The sequence below is a fragment of the Aegilops tauschii genome, chromosome 7, assembly GCF_002575655.3.
Source record: "Aegilops tauschii subsp. strangulata cultivar AL8/78 chromosome 7, Aet v6.0, whole genome shotgun sequence".
Taxonomy (NCBI): domain Eukaryota; kingdom Viridiplantae; phylum Streptophyta; class Magnoliopsida; order Poales; family Poaceae; genus Aegilops; species Aegilops tauschii.
The window spans coordinates 348,115,133-348,132,195 of NC_053041.3; the positions used below are offsets into that span (position 1 = coordinate 348,115,133).

Genomic DNA, 17,063 nt, shown 5'->3' on the forward strand with positions numbered 1-17,063 from the left:
AAAAAAAAAGAGAAAAAAAGAAATAACTCCATCAAAAAAACTAAATGTCCGTACATCTGTATGAATCCTAATCCGATATAATTCAGTGTACGAAGAATAAATTTCACTTCTATGTTGTACACTTTGTGGACATACGCAGTTCTGTTCTTATAGAAAAGAAGTGCACTTACTAGGAAAATTCACCGAAAACACAATCATCACATTTTCTGACAGTTGCGTGCATACCTGAACTAGTCACGAAAAAAGAGGTGACGACGTTCCAAATTTCCAACGCACTAACAGAGCCTCCTCATAATAGAACCTCTCTGCAGTTGCCACGTAACTAAAAACAGAGCCCCACCACGCTACCACCCCGCTCCACCTCTCCCACGTCCTGTCAAGGAGAGTAGAGGAGAGCAGAGGAGAAAACACAACTACTTCGTCCCCCCAAAAACCCCATTGCCTCTTCTTCTCTACACTTCCTTTCACTAACCTCTTCTCTCCAGAACAAACACGAGAGAGCAGAGGAGAGTCATGGCGGATGCACCTCTGTACAAGCAGCGCCACAGGTACACCAGGGAGCTCCACGACATCGACCTCCACGGCAACCACAAGCTCCACGTCGTTCGCACAAGCAAGGGTGAAGACGTGGACAAGATGCTGTCCATGCTCAGGAGGAAGCTCAGCGGAATGCCCGTCAAACTAGTCGGCATTGATGTCGAGTACACGCACTACGTGAAGCCACAGCGGGCAGCAGTGCTCCAGCTATGCGTAGAAAAAGAATGCCTTGTCTACCACATCTCTGCAGCTAAAGACAGGTCAGAATAACTATCAATCTGTACTATTGTTTGTCAATGTTGATTTTAAATTTTCTTCACTACAATTGCCAATATTTAAACTTTGGTTCTCATTTTTGAAAAGCATGACATATGAATTCATTGATAGTTTTCATCTGGCTCCATGTATGTCACTCATGTGTTCAATTCTTGAATTATACGATCTAGCAATACACACAGTTTTATTTTGTTTTACCAAATACAAACTATTTGACTGAACAATAGAAAACTGCAACATTACTATACAAAACATGTATGAAATTCAGTTCAAGAATACAATCATGCACAAAACATGCGTTGTTTATGCAATATATTATCAGATTTACTAGTTATGCTGAACAAAGTATTAGCTACTACTCAATGCAACAGATTCAGATATTCATATTGCAGTTCAGTTTCAGAAAAACAAAAAAACATTGGTAGTTCTAAGAAAATAAACTATATTCACTCTATACAAACATATTGCAGGCCAATGGAACTAGACAAATTCCTCATGAATGGTGAGTACACCTTCGTCGGATTCTCCATTGAAGGAGACAAAAGCAAGCTGAAGCTATCTGGTTTGGAGATCAACTCCGACAACTACATTGATATTCAGGTGGAATGGAGAGACCCATACAATAAAAAGAAGTTTGACTCTTTGGCTGATGTTGCCGGCAGGATGATAGACATTGACTACCATGACATGAAGAAAAAAATTAACCGCAAGGAGGACCATACTCTGTGGGGATTTTGCCCACTGCCAGAAAAGCTTATCAAGTATGCAGCAACAGATGCATTCGCAACATATGAGTCTTGGAGAATCATATACGATGTCATCGTGGGACTGGACAGGCCAAAAAGAGACAAAGAAGCAAAGCAGAAGAAGAACAAGGCTGTAATCCAATACAGCAACTAGAAATAATTTAGGGCTATGTTTTAGTTTCACTTTTCTTTAGTCGTTGTGTTGTTCTTTGTTTCAGGTATGCAAGCTTTTGATTATGTCCGTTGCTTCATATCGAACATTTCTTTTGTAAAAACAATGTCGTTTTAGAATTATCATTATTTTTTTCTGTTGTTTGCTTATGTATCGTCAGTTTTCTTGTGATCAATTGCTTTCGCTGAAATTAGTTTGTGTTAGAACAAGTATCCAGAAAACTTTGAAAAATTTAATGTGTGATACCAAAACATACTATTCACATACAAAACATATTCAAAAAATGTTAAAAAAATTAAGTAATCTGACTACAACTCATACCTAAAAAAGAAAGATTAATGTAGTTCACAATGGTAAAAAATAAGCATTACACATTTGTACACATGCAGTCCACAAAAAGTAATTATAGAAAAAGAACATTAATATTTATATGTATAAAAAATATAATCCGCATACAATTATAAAGAAACGTGAATACAATTCACATAACAAATATAAGGCAGTTCACAAAGTGTATACATGAAGTGCAGTACATGCATAAATGCAGAACGAGAGGTGCTGCTGCAGCTTTCATTCAGTGCACAACACACAGACTTGGTACGCACAGTGCAGTACTCAACGTTGGTGCAAGCAGTACAAATGACATCATTTCTACTACCACGAAATATATATACTCCAAAAGAAAAAAAATGCTTCGGATAAGGAAAAGAAATTGACCACCCAACTGCAACCAGGCCCCAGCCAGTCCCGTAATAGGTCTCTAAAAAATGTGTGCAGTTCTCCAAAGTCTTTCCAGGAAGTTCACTATATGTGTGCATGAAGTGCGGTACATGCTCAAAATGAAGCAAAAGAGAAGCACTTTCGCGCAGTGCACAACGCAGAATTAGTGCACCTGATGCGGTCCTTAAATGTAAGTCATGCAGTCCGCAGCGTTGGCATAACCAGTCACAACTTTGGCACAAAGAAGGATGCACGCAGTGCAAAATGTGTACACCTGCAGCACATGACTATGACGAATGCAGTGCACATAGAGGCAACAAAGCAGTGCACACCTGTACACTAGAAAAAATTATATGTAAGAGGGAAAAACAATAAAGAAAAATGCTACCCATGCAGTGCACAAAAATGTAGCGCAAACATGTGTAGTACGGAATGCGTGCACATGCAGTACAGAACCATGATCAATGCAGTGCAAGGATGTTTTGCTAAGCAGTGCACACCCCTGCATTGAAAAAGAATACTTAAGAGAGAAAATACAAAGAAAAAAATTGACATCCACAGGTGCACCCGGCCCCAGCAAGCCTCGTAGTAGGTCTGCGCCCACCGTAGGCGAGCCGTTCTGAGCCACAATGCATGGGTCCGGGCACACATGGGCCCACAGGTCAGAGAGCATAGAGCAGCGAGCGCCGTGTATAAGCGCCCAAATAAGTAACCAGAGGTGTTCGATACGGCGGCCTCGCCAGCGCTTATAAACAGGTCGGGCGCGCCTTCCGCTGGCGAGGTGGGACTAAACATTAGGCTGCACACAACGCGCCGGGAACCAGCGTGCTCACAGGCCGACTTGGGCCCAATGCGTCTTCACTCCCCGAACACAGGCCCAACAAATTCTCACAGCCCAAAAAAACAAAGCCCAACGACGCACAACTAGCAAGTAACTCCAGTACCCCCTCACCTAAAAAAATGCAATCCGTTATGCAGTCCGGTATGGGACGAAAGATGTGCTGTCAATAAAGCATTGCAGTTCGCTTAGACGAATATTTTTTCCAGCCAACCAATAACACTACCACGGCGAATCTTTTCACTTGGCTACAACGACACAATCCCACGTCACATCCTGGCTTGGTTGACAGGCGCACGGGGTGTGACAGGGAGGCGACGGGGTGTGACGGACTCGCCTGTGCATGTGGCGCCGCGGCACGCCGCGGCGCCGCCTCCTCCGGCTCGTTCCAGGCTCGGCCTCGCAGGGGGGTGGGGAGGGGGGTCACGACCCCCCTCCCACCCCCTGCTCGGCCTCACGCTAACGCACGCAATGCGTGAAGTACAGGGAATACAATAGCAATACAAAAATCTATAGACAGCTAAAAAAATGAGGGGGCAACCCCCCTACCTTACCGTACAAACAATAAAAAAAACAACTGCAGGACGCATCTTTAGGCTAAAAAGCAGTGCATTTGGTTAGGCAAAAAGCAGTGCATTTGGTTAGGCAAAGTAGTGCAATATGATAAAGCAATGCAGTTCCAGGATATACACATGAATACAGGGTCTGCGGCAAAAGTGCAGCAAAAAAACAGGTGCAGCACAGACTTGTAGACAGAATGCAGTGCTTTTTCTTGGATGAAGAAGTTCGGCATCACATGCAATGCAGTTTATGGGACAAATACGATACATATAAGCGTCACAAATGCCAGTTCACACAGAACATGGTCGTCAACGAAATAAAAAATATACACATATATATACTATATGAGTTATTTATATAAAATACACATACAGATACAAACTCGTCCATATACATTGCTGCAAAAAGCAGACGAAAACACAACAACAGAAAACAAAAGTCTTTTCATACATTGTCTACCTTAGACAGCACACAGTACACAACATGAACCGTAGTTCTTGTCCATACACATGCTTCTACCAAGTAGAAACAATGCCAAAATGACTGTTACTGCGTCTGCGACTGTGACTGCGACAGGGAAGTAAGCCCGAGGCCCGCAATCAGATCTCGTAGCTCAAGCGGCATGTCTTCATAACACAACATGTTCGAAGGATTGACAGCAGCTGGAACATGTACTCCGCCTTCCAATCTTCAACAGCAGGCTGGAAAAGGAAATTTAAAAAATGCAGACAATGATTAAATAAAAGGTTGTCATAAAGAACAAAAAGTAAAAAGTAAAATAATAAAAAAAAGTAACAAGAAAAAGAAGAAAACAGAGAAGGTGTTACGTCGGATTTGATAATTTTCTCAACTAGACGTTGGCCGTCATACAACTGCGTCATCCTCAGAACATAGGTTCCGCACTCATTTGCTCCCTGCGCTGGCACGACCGGGTAAGAGGGCTTCTCTGCCAATTTAACCCAGTCAGGGTGGTTCTTAGATTTATATATTTTTTCACCATAAATCGCCTTCAGCAACTAAGTCATCCTCCTCATCTGGCAAAAAAGGAATCACAAGGTAAAAATAACACACACCACAGATCAAATTACTATTCAAACGAACCAAAAAATACGAAAGTTGTTCTCAACGTTTAGACAGTCCCTCTTTTAAATGCACTTGAGGTCATTTCCTTTTATCTCCTTTTTTACACAGATTATGGGGGGTGTGAGAAACTGCAGTTCTGTCACGCATATGTTGCAGTGCACTACATAAACAAGTGTGGTTCTATGTGTGCTAACATTGCATGTGCAGTTTATAAAAAAATGCAGTAGGAGAAACACAAAAAAGCTTTGCACTTGGCAAGAAAAAATGACATACCACTTCAGTGCAATCTGAGTGGTAGTCAGTCCTGCACCACTTTGTCATGACATCAGGATAGCCAGTGTACTTCCTAGTGTCATGGATATCAAACGTCTGGCGATGCTGGTTCATCGTGTATAAGGAATAATGACCATCCTTGGAGCGCGGCATCATAATCTGTTCACATCAACAAAACAAAAAATGAAATGAAAAGTTATTTCGACACATAGCACTAGGACCACTGTTTTACAAAATAACTATAAAAAGAAATGCAACAAACCAGAAAAATAAATGACGGAAAACAATGAACTTACCAGCTTTGCATCCAACAGGTTTACGTCATCACTCACAAAAACCTTGAACTGGTTAACTGCATCTTGTAAAACAAACGGACTATGCACAACTGGCAACACAGGGTTTAAATCATCATCTCTCATCACAAAGGTTTCCATTTGAAGAGCATACTGCATAGAAAAAAGAACAAAAAAAGGACATGAAAAAAAGAATAAACAATGCATGCAGGCATGGAATCAAAAAACAAGTACAATAGAAAAAAATGACAGCACACATTTACCGTGATAAATAAAGGTGAAAGTAGCACACGTTCACCAGAATGATAAACTAAACCCATTTCAGAGTCTTGCTTCTAGTACTTGATGACAAAATCGATGAGATACGAATCCATTAAAGCTCCTTTGCCAAATGTATTATAGATATAGTCAACAGTGTAAGTATCAAGATCACCAAAAGGACTATTCACCATAAAGAACGCATTCCTGCAGTAAACATACACAGATGGGATCAATAAAATTAAAATTAAAAACAAAACGCACAAAAAGGATTAAGGGCACACACATAAAACTTACTCGTGGTATTTGGTTACAAAATCTTTGCTGAGAACAAGATCCTTTATTTTCCTCGCCTCATCAATATATTTGAACCTCGGAGGCTTCAATTTCTCTATAGAGCATCTCAACTTAAAAGCCCTCTCACCTTCCCTCTTGTTCGAAAATATTTCAACGTCATCCACAGTAGGACGATTAATTGCTGCACTCCTAGTCCTAGTGACGCGAGGACACAGCGTAACAAAATCATCATCATCAAATACATCGCGTGGAGAGCTAGGTCTAGAAACACTTCCACCATCAGGTTGAGACGCCACAACTGTGTTCAAACCATCTCCAGCCAAAGAACAAGAATTATCTGGAGACATTTCAATGGCACAATCCTCCATAACCACCTCAGAACCCTGGGACTCGAATAGTGACGTATAGCCTTCATGAAGCCCCCCCATCAAAACCTAAAAATGTGTAGAAAAAACATGGAAACACTCAACACAAAAATACAAAACCAAAAAACATGTAATACATCTCATTAAAAAAATGCAGTTCACTAAAGAATAGAATGCAGCACAATTGTCTACATCAATGCAGTCCACTTGTCTACAGCAATGCAGAGCAAAATGTATACAACAATGCAGCCCACTTGTATACAACAATGCAGCCCACTCGTAAAGAACAATGCAGCTCACTTGCCCAAAAAATAAAATGCATCTCACTAACACAACAAATAAATATACACATGCATTCTAAATAACGAACTTAACTAAACAAACTAGTAAAAAAAAGCCCGTAAGAACCGGAAGCAAGCAGTAGACAAAAAATAAATAAAGGAAGGATAAAGAAGTTCACTAAAACAACCTTTATCTGCAAAAATTAAAAGTGATGTTAAATCAAGGGAACACTTTTTCGATGTGAGCCAACTATAGAGCATGGCCTTTTTGATGTAGCCAATGTGCTCCACCCCAAACTGAGCAACTCGAACACCATCCCAAGTTTGCAAGAATTGAAACATGTAGAATCCACAATCATGCCTGCAATAAAAGAATAAAAAACATCAGTTTCACAAAATGAAATAAAAAAACTTGAGCAGTATGCTGGAGAGGGGCTGTACGGAACACACCCATTTGGCTGCATTGGGACAATGACATGTTTCAACACAAATCCATCAAGTGTAGGAGGATTTATGGCTCATCAGAACTTGAGCTTCCTTCTTTCCATGCACGCTTGATATTTTTAACCATCCTCCTAAAAACCCTGATCGCATTAGGGCTGCCAGGTTTATTGAGCGAGTCAAGAAATTGAAACCGCCTTTCTTTCACATTTAACGCAACTACACAATAATGACCAACGCCATCCCTCATCTCTGGCGGATCAAAAGTTGCAAAAAGGACCTGTTCGAAGCACGGAAAAATAAATAAAATTATTATAAGAAGAAGAAACAGAACACTATAAAAACAAACACGCAAAATATAGTTTTCGACACATAAAAACATTACTCCTCGGCTTTTGAAGAGAACATAATTTTAAGACTCTTGCCTACAGTACCACCATTCCAAATATTTGTCTGCCAAAACAAAACCAAAAATGAAATAGTGCTCAAGCAAACAGGTCGTCGCATGAAATCAGAAAAGAAAATAAAAAAATAAAAAAAATCTGCATTCTTACACAAATATGGTACGGGACAACCATTGTCGGAGATCCCTTAAACTTATCTACGAGCAAAGAAACCCCAAGATCTACAAGGCTTGTAGTGAGCATCCCTTTATCCCAAAAGGATTGACCAACTTCACCAATGGTAATATCAGACATCTCAGTTTTAAAAGCAATCATGTCCCTGAATTTTTCATGAAAAAACTGAAACATAAGATACTAAAAAAATAACAACAAAGAAAAAGGAGTAAATATCAAAATTAGAAAATACATATGAACAAAACAATTTCTAAAAAACCATACTTCTTCTTCTTGTCCTTCCGAACCCTCGTAACAGCAGCGTACAACTCATTGTATCTTTTCAGAAGAGCTGGATCAATGCTCGACGGTGTCACAACAGGAAGTTCGTCATCTGTAATAAAAAGATGAAGTTCACTTATCCAAATAATGAAGTTCAAATATTAAGATAAGGAAATTCTGCTAGCTATTTTGAAAATCATAAACAAAAGATCAAGTTTCACTTATCATTAAACATCTAATACAGATACCATAGTAATTAAACAAAATGAAATGAGAAAAACTTCAACTGCACTGTTCGAAATAAAACTCTTGCCTTCAGTGTCAGAGTCTTCATGTTGTTGTTCTTCAGAGCTGACCAAAACATTTTCTTGGATAGATTGCGACGAATCCACCACAACCTCACTGGACTGCCCTTCTGCAGCAACATCAGCATTCTCTGGATTTACAACAGTCTGCTCAACCGCAACGTCCTTAGATACTTCAGCTACATGAGGCTCCATTCTTGATACTTCAGGAACATCGTTGGCCACCAGACAAATAGGGGAAGCAACAACACTAACATCAGGGACGACATTCTCCAGCGGCTTTCCAATGCCAAAATCAGAATCTTCATGCCGACTAGGGGAAACAGCATCATGGGATTCTTGAGCTACAGAAGGGTCTGCACAGTCGACGGCAACTGATGCAGAAGCATCAACACTACCACCACCATCAACAGCACAACCGCCCTGATTCAGATCAACGTGAACTTCCACGTTTTCTTCTCCGGGCTGTGGAAAGTTTAAAAAACACACAATAACACAAAATGAGCGTGGGGATAATTAACACAACAACACACAGGACACTTATGTCAAAGACTACTGACAACATACACAGAACAACTGCAGTCCACATATGCAAAACAACTGCAACCCACGTGTGTCAAAACAAATACAACTGCAACCCACATATACATAAAACAGAACTACAGTTCACTTTGTCAAATGCTGCAGTTCAGTTATGTTAAATACTGAAGCTTACGTATGTAAAACATTATGGACCACGCATGCGAAAAAGAACTGCAGTTCACTTCTGTCAAATACTGAAGCTCATACATGTAAACATATCGCAGCTAACATATGTAAATGAAAATACATATGAGTGAACATAACAGCGTACATCAAGTTTATAACAACAACAAAAAATTAGATTACAACACACTAACAGATCAAGTAATACAACTATACCTTATCAGCTACAACATCCGGAGGGGACGATGCATCAACCAAGACCTCATCCTTCCCAGAGCCATCGTAGGACTCTTTGTGCACATCACAAGCAGCAACACCAGTCTATGGGCATAGAACAAACCAAAAAAAAAAAGATGGTAACGACCAAAAAAGAAAAAACTTCAACTATGCACAAGAAGTACACACTTTACAACCGTAAAGTACACAAAAAATACAATAAATTGGAAAGCAACAAATGCAAGTTTAAGAAGAGGGACGCATGGCAGAACAGACATGGCAGAAGTACTTGTACCTGACCAATTCCATCATCCCTAGTTCCATGGACACCAGAAGATTCCACTCCAGCCTATTACAAAAAAAAATAGTGAGGAGCAGTCCACATAATACACAAAAGAGGTTCAAAGCCACAAAAAACCTAGAACATACATTATCAGCGCCAACGCCAGCGTCCTGATGGTTCATTTCATCCAAAATATGCCCAGCATCCTTCTCATATCGACCGTATTTTTCCTCCTATGAATGTTTCAATTGAGCATACGAAGACCGAACATTCGTCACTGAAATCCTCAGGCTTTCAATCACGCCACAATCAAAATTGTGAGCAGCAAGAATATCTTCATCTCGTGGGCCATGGCCAACAGGGAAAAAACCAGCAACTGTCCTCAACCTGTCACCAGAGGTTGGCAAATCTTCAGTCAACTTCAAAACCTTCAGAAGAAGCTCATCAATCTCCTCGTGTTTTTTGCCGCCAACAAATGTCTGTTTAGAAGAGCTTCTATTATCAAACATTTGTCGAGCCATGAAACCACGAGTACGTGGCACCTCGTCATCACAGGCAGGAAGCTGGCTATAGATAGGCTCATAAAACCTAGCATGAGTGCTAGGCCCCGCATCAGAGCTGCCGCATACAACTGCAACAGGACGGTTGTACACAATATCACCTGACGCCTTCCACTGCAAAAAAAGACAAGAGGCAAAGAGAAGTACACATGTGAGTACTAGAAAAGTTCAGATTTATAATGGCTGCACCTTTTTTTTTAAATCTGATATTAAAAAATCAGATGCACTAACCGGCAGCTTCCCAAATTTGTAAGTTTCCAAGAAAATCTTTCCCTTCACAAGCACATCCTCATTGTATAACTTCATCAGGTCCTTGGTCGTCAGGTATGACGCACGTGGCGTCAACGTGTGCATGACTAAAAATTTCCGAAGCTTCAAGCAGTCAATATACATAATCAGGGGGGCAATGGCACAACCCTCTGCATAATTCTGCTTGCTGCCTTCTGTTTGCCACCTCACCACAGCTGCCTGCAACTCATCAACAACAAGCTGGCAAAAGTCCATCTGAGCCATAGCCGCATAATCCATGTTCTCTACCATTGCAACAACTGTACCCAAACGAACTGCAGGCCCGGGGCACAACAAATTCTGGTAAAGTATAAGGAAGAACACCTTCACAGCAAGGTCAACAGTCACATGATCATCTTCCTCCACCAACACCTTCAACTTCTCAAGCAAGTCCTTGACACCTATACTTTTTGAACGGTCAAAGCCAAGCTCATCCTTGAGGGCAGTCAACGAGTCATCATGGCCGCTGGCAGCAGGCATGGGTGCAGTGTGACGTCCCATGGGTAAATCAAAAATGTGATGAACTGCATCACGATTGATTCGAAGAACCCCTGCCATTCCCAAAGTCCATTATCATGGTGGCAGGGTCAATCACTCCCATCAGATAACACATAAGAATGCGTGACACATTTTTCTTTACTGTCAGTTCAAAGACAACACCAAATCCAGCATCCCGAACACGACTACATTGTGCCTCTTTCAACAAAGCAGCAGCCTTGCAAACAGTGGGAAGCGACAAACGTACGGTCTTGTTAAATCAAGAATCGTCTCCCTCAGCATCATCTTCAGCTGCATTGCTCTTACTAGACTTCTTCCTCTGTGTAAAGGGAAATGCAATCCACATTAGAAGACTAGCCATAAAAAAAGAGATAGAGAAAACACAGATAGATAACAATGAAGGAAACAAATGCAGTCCACTTCAACAAACCTTTGGAACAACATCCACCTCCTCGCCAGAGTCACCACTAACATCTTCATCGACATCATCACGGGCACGCTTGGGTAGACTCTTAGATGAACCACAGTCTTTGCGTCTACCACTATGGACATCCCTCACAAAATCAGCAAGCACAAAGTCATCATCATCAGCGTTGGGACCTTCAGTGACATGTAGTCGCTTGCGCTGAGGATCATCCTTTCCACCAGCTTCAGCAGTTCTCTTGCCAAGATTCTTGTTCATGCCAGCAACACGTGGACTCCGCCGAGGTGTACCACCTTCCTCAGCAACAGTACTCAGCCTCTTCTTCTACAAAGAAGGCTTCTTCACCTTGGCAAATTTGGCACCCTTGGCACCATCTGCAGCTCTCCTCTGCTTCTCCTTCTCCGCAAACTCTTTTGAGTCACTTTCAAACCTCAACTTCTTCTTGCTTTGCTTCAACTCATATTCACGAAGCTGTTCCGAGGCCATCCATTCCTGTGTAACCTCCTCAAACCCAGGCGCCCCAGCATGGAAAACAGACACTGCGTCAAAATGAAGTTTGAGTATGGTCGTTAAAAAGTGCACAAAAAGAACTAATGCAGTACACTTAGACATATAAAATGCAGTGCTCCAACCATAAGCTAAAAATAAAAAATAATGCATTGCACAAAAAACTTGAATAAAACAACAATGCGGTTCACACATACATATAGTGGAGATCACATATACAAAATAAATGCAGTGCTGCATACACTAACTTCACGTTTGTTCCCAACAAAATGCCGGACTAGATACAACAAGGCAACGCCAATTTGTACAACATCAAGTAACCAGCATACACAAAATAAAAAAATCAATCACATACCAGAAGGAGGGGACACACTTGTGGGAGAACATTCAATCGGCAAATTCACTTGATGTCCTCCCTTGCCACCATGATCCTTACCACCAGGACAACGAGAGCCAATTCGTGTATCATTATGAGCACTGCAATCACCTACTGGATTAAAAAAGAACCAGAAATAGAAATTAGAAAACATCAGATGACAAAATAATGCAAACGAACGCTGACAACTAACAGAGCATAAACCAATATGCAGGATGATTTACGAAACTAGATAAACATCAAACAAAATAAACAAAGCCTAAAATAAGCACTCCACATACCCTGAACTCCTCCTCCCACTCTGCTCGGCGAAGACATGGCGTTTGCCTGCAGCACAACGACGAAGTGACAGATATAAGCAACAAAATTGGCAAAAATCTCACGAAACCCTAGATCGACCTTGCTACACACGAGTTTCGACTTCAAATCGAGATAAAATCGACTGCCTACGGAAAAACTACACAAGCAAAAACAGCAACAGCAACTACGAGAATCACAAAACAAGACGAGGGGACAATCAAGATCGCGGCCAAGCAGAACGTACCACAAAAAAGGTGCGGCGACGGCGGCGACGGGGAGGGGGGAGGGGGTGCGGCGACGGCGGCGACGGGGAGGAGGGAGGGGGTGCGGCGACGGGAACGGACAGGAAAGGGCTGCGGGAGCGCATCGGCAAGGGCTCGCGGAGCGGACGGCGACGTGGAATGCAGGAATAAGGACCTCTTGAGGGCGGCAGTTCCTCGGGCGACGGCGGTTGCTGCGGGCGACGGCGGTTTTGCTCGAGGGAGAGATGCCTAGGGAGAAACTGCAAGAGAGGAGAGGGGATTGTTCTCGGTCTCTCTCCCTGTCAGCGGAGCGGTGGGATCGCCTGGAAGGGACACGTAGGAGGCCCGCGTGTGGCAAAGGGTAACATAAAACGGGCCGACCCAAAAATGGCCCGGCTAAAATAAGACAGACTACATCAAAACGCACATGATGCAGTTCTCTGTGAAGAACAATGAAGTTCAAATGGTAAAACAAAATAAAATACATGCAGTTCGTAAAAAAATTTAAAATAAAAAACAACACGCGTGTTAAGAAAACGCATCCGAAAAGAAAAAGTCTACCTTCAAATAAGTGCCACACAAAAAAAGGGGGGCCCACCCCCCTACCCCTCCCGTACCACGGACTGCAGTAAGTACAAGCAAAAAACAGATGCAGTACGCAGCACTAGAAAAATGCAGTGCATTTCGTTACACGAAGCAGTACAGTATAGCAATCGAGTTCCGGATTACCTACATGAATAAATACACTGTATAGAACACAATGAAAAACTCGTAAAATTGCGGAATACATTGTAGTTTATTCAGGGGCTGCAGCAAGGACACGCAAAAAACGGTGAAGTACGCACCTGTAGACAAAATGTAGTTCTCTATTGTAGACGATGCAGTGCAGAACTCTAACCAATGCAGTTTCATTATCACGCAGGATACATATAAACGTGACAAATGCCCGTTCGCACAGAAAGTGGTGGTTAGAAAAAATACTGATAAAAAAACCACGTTCGCATACAACCACCCAATCGGAGCGGTTCCATCGCCACAAGCCCACGATCACAGACGCAACACCAACCCACGATCTGCACAACCGCATCGTCAGTGAGATCGTGCAGTTCATCCGATGCGGCCATCCCACCCCGCGTCCTCCCGTTAAATTCAGACCCCTGCCAAAGGCCTTCTCATCCCCAACAACACAAGTGTCCATTGCGCTGCCACCAAATCGCTCCATCACATCCATCTCCCACGTCATCCACACCAATGACAAGAAGCAGATGGTGATCACCCTCGCGCAGTACGAGTGACACCTCAGCCTCCAGCGCCACAAGATTGTCGGCATTGATCTCGAGTACAACAACGAGCCTAAAGCGACGCAGAAACCCGCCCTCTGCCAACTCTCCATCGGCAAGAAACACCCGGTGCTGCTCTTCCAACTGAGCGCCGCTGAAAGGTGCACCGTCTTCGACAACTTCCTCGCCGACCCCAGGTACACCTTTGCAAGCTTCTCCATCGACGGTGACAAAAAAAGGCTAGAGCATGTCAATCTGGAGGTCGCCAACTTCATCGACATCCAGAAGGAGTGGAGGGTGCCCGAGGCAACCAAGGAGTTGGACTCCCTTGGAGACGTCTCCGGCATGCTCATCGACGACTACTACAACAACATGAAGAAGAAGATCACCGACGACGAACACAAGCACTGGGCCACACTGCCTCTGTCCATGAGGCACATCGAGTATACGGCAAAGGACGCCTACGCAGCGTACGAGATATGGAACCGCATCACCCTCACCCAGGACGGGCTTCGCCGTGCAAAGCTGGAGAAGGAGGAGCCCCCCAAGAAGCGCGCCAGGAGCAGCTGGGGATGGGGAGACGCTACCTGGTGAAGAAGAAGATGGTGCCGGCCAAAGAGCCAACAATGTCAGCGTCGTTTTAGAATTATCATCAAATTTGCTTTATGTTCTTTGCTTATGTATCGTTAGTTTGCTTGTGATCATTTGCTTTTGCTGAACTTAGTTTGCTTGCCATGCAGAATCGCTTGTAATGATGAACTTCGATTATGTTAGATTGCTTTCTGTTGAAATTAGTTTGCCGATGATAAACTTGTCGTACAAAATGCCTGTGATAATTTGTTTTCTGTTGTTTGCTTATGTATCATTAGATTCGAGCAGTGCACAAAACGAAATAAGATGCAGTGTGCAAATAGGACGCATGCAGTGCAAGTTGTGTACCAATGCAGTACAGACTCTGTCGAATGAAGTTTACACATACCAAACAAAGCAGTGCACGCCCCTAAATTTGAAAAAAGAATACATAAGAGAAAAAACACAAAAAGAAAAATGCGATCTGTATATGTAGTGCGGAAATATATGAACGTGCAGTACAGAAACATAATCAATGCAGTACATGTATGATTTACTAAGCAGTACACTCCCCTACATTGGAAAAAAGATTACATAAGAGCAAAAACACGAAAACAAAAATGAGAACTGTGCATGTAGTACGGAATGCGTGCACATGTAGTACATAACCCTGATCAATGCAGTGCATGGATGATTTACTCAGCAGTGCATGCCCCCTACATTGAAAAAAATACATGACAAAAAATACAAAGAAAAAAATTGACCACCCAGGTGCAGCCGGCCCCAGCCAGTCTCGTAGTAGATCTACGCCCACAACAGGCGAGTCGTTCTGAGCCATGATGCTTGGGGCCGGGCACACATGGACCCACAAGTCATAGAGCATAGAGCAGCGAGCGCCGTGTATAAGCGCCCAAATAAGTAACCAGAGGAGTTTGACACGGTTGCCTCGCCAACGCTTATAAACAGGTCGGGCGCGCGTTCCACGGCGAGGTGGGACTAAACATTAGGCCGCACACAACGCACCGGGAACCAGCCGTACTCACAGGCCGACTTGGGCCCAATGCGTCTTCACTCCCCGAACACAGGCCCAACACACAAAAGAGATGCCACTGAAAATTAAAAAAAATCCCACATACCATACACAAACGCAGGCCCAACCACGCGTTCCGCAGTTCGTCTTGATATCACATTGCAGTTCGCTATGTTCAACTAAGCAGTCCTCTTGCTACTCAAATGCATTCGCGGACACTGAATCAGAACCAATCCACCACCTAACACCAACCACAAACATTTATTACTTCCATTGCTCAATTAGTTGCATAAAAACGTATCCATTCGTGCTCCAGACTAACACAACTCCTCCCCCCGTTCCACTTTTTCTTCAAATCCTAGATCTAGGGTTCATCCCATCCCCAGCTCTTCTCTGGAATTCAACTGAACCCGCCATGGACTATAAGTGCGGGTGTTTGGCAAGGATGGTGCCGGTAGCGGACACATGCGTGTACCCAGAAGGTCTAGAGCTCACCAACACCGAGTGGCGCAGCATGCTCGGGTGCCTGATGATACCCAAAAGGGGGTTTCGGGCACCATTTCTTCATCGCCTCACAACCGCAGATCTGCAGGAAAGTTGGGTATATTTTTCCCCTCACAATTTTGGACATAATCTAGCCTGCAAATCCACATCTAAATATATAGTTCAATCAATTTGTTCAGTAGTGTCAACAAAATACAAAACATAATTTGTATTGTTGTTCAGATTTGTTAGCTATTAAGACTAGATGCTTCCACCTATTTTTCTTCAGTACCACACCAGGAATCGACACTAGTTAGATCAAAACCCCGACACAAGAACAAAAAAAAGGTTCAGTAGATCAGCGTTGCAGTTCTCTTAACATGCTGGCGAAGTACACTGTAACTGACCTTGCAGTACAAGCATGTTCTAGTATAATATATATCCTAGTAAAACTAGAGGTCAATTCCGTATATAAGTTTGTTCATACATTGCAACTACTTTAGGAAATAGCAGTCATATATATATAAGTATTTAAGTCAACATAAACAGATCATCCTAAGTATAAAGAAAAACTTTTGCTGTTTACTTATAAAATTCTTTTTCCACCCATTCCAATATGCAGAAACTGCCATCCACAATAAAATTTCCTGCTCCGAGTTCGGGGAAGGTTACTTTGGAGACACAACACAAGAATGGGTATGCAGACATGGAAGCTGACTACCACATCGACTCTGAAGACTGCATCAACATAACTACTGTTGGAAAGATTTGTCTCCCTGAATGGCTTTGAGGTCGGAGAAGTGGCCATGGTGTTTTTCTACAAAGAAGAAGACTCCCTCAAGTTTACAATATTTGCACTCTAGGATGTCTAATATGAAGAAACCAATATTTCTAATGCTTTGCTTATGCTGTATGCTTTTAAAATTATGTCCATCAGACACTTTGAACGATGCCTATTTAAAGTATGCAACCTCAACTGCATCATGTTATCATCCTTTTTAGACAAGTTGTTGTTG

At 42.5% G+C, this 17,063-nt stretch overlaps 2 protein-coding genes across 2 annotated transcripts; both read left to right on the forward strand.

Annotated features, from left to right (window-relative positions):
• Nucleotides 1–513: 513 nt before the first annotated feature.
• On the forward strand, nt 514–1,713 carry LOC109769498 (3'-5' exonuclease-like). The gene is made up of 2 exons (XM_020328230.1): nt 514–797; nt 1,284–1,713. Exons 1-2 carry the CDS (start codon nt 514–516, stop codon nt 1,711–1,713), a joined length of 714 nt encoding a protein of 237 aa, XP_020183819.1.
• Nucleotides 1,714–12,458: 10,745 nt separating this feature from the next.
• On the forward strand, nt 12,459–14,558 carry LOC141027154 (uncharacterized). The gene is made up of 2 exons (XM_073504123.1): nt 12,459–12,463; nt 13,988–14,558. Exons 1-2 carry the CDS (start codon nt 12,459–12,461, stop codon nt 14,556–14,558), a joined length of 576 nt encoding a protein of 191 aa, XP_073360224.1.
• Nucleotides 14,559–17,063: the final 2,505 nt, after the last annotated feature.

Excerpts from the sequence above, each read along its gene's own strand:
- LOC109769498 (XM_020328230.1), top strand. The coding sequence starts at position 514 with ATGGCGGATGCACCTCTGTACAAGCAGCGCCACAGGTACACCAGGGAG. Across the intron at positions 798-1,283 it reads ATCTCTGCAGCTAAAGACAG|GCCAATGGAACTAGACAAAT; the intron begins GTCAGAATAACT and ends AACATATTGCAG.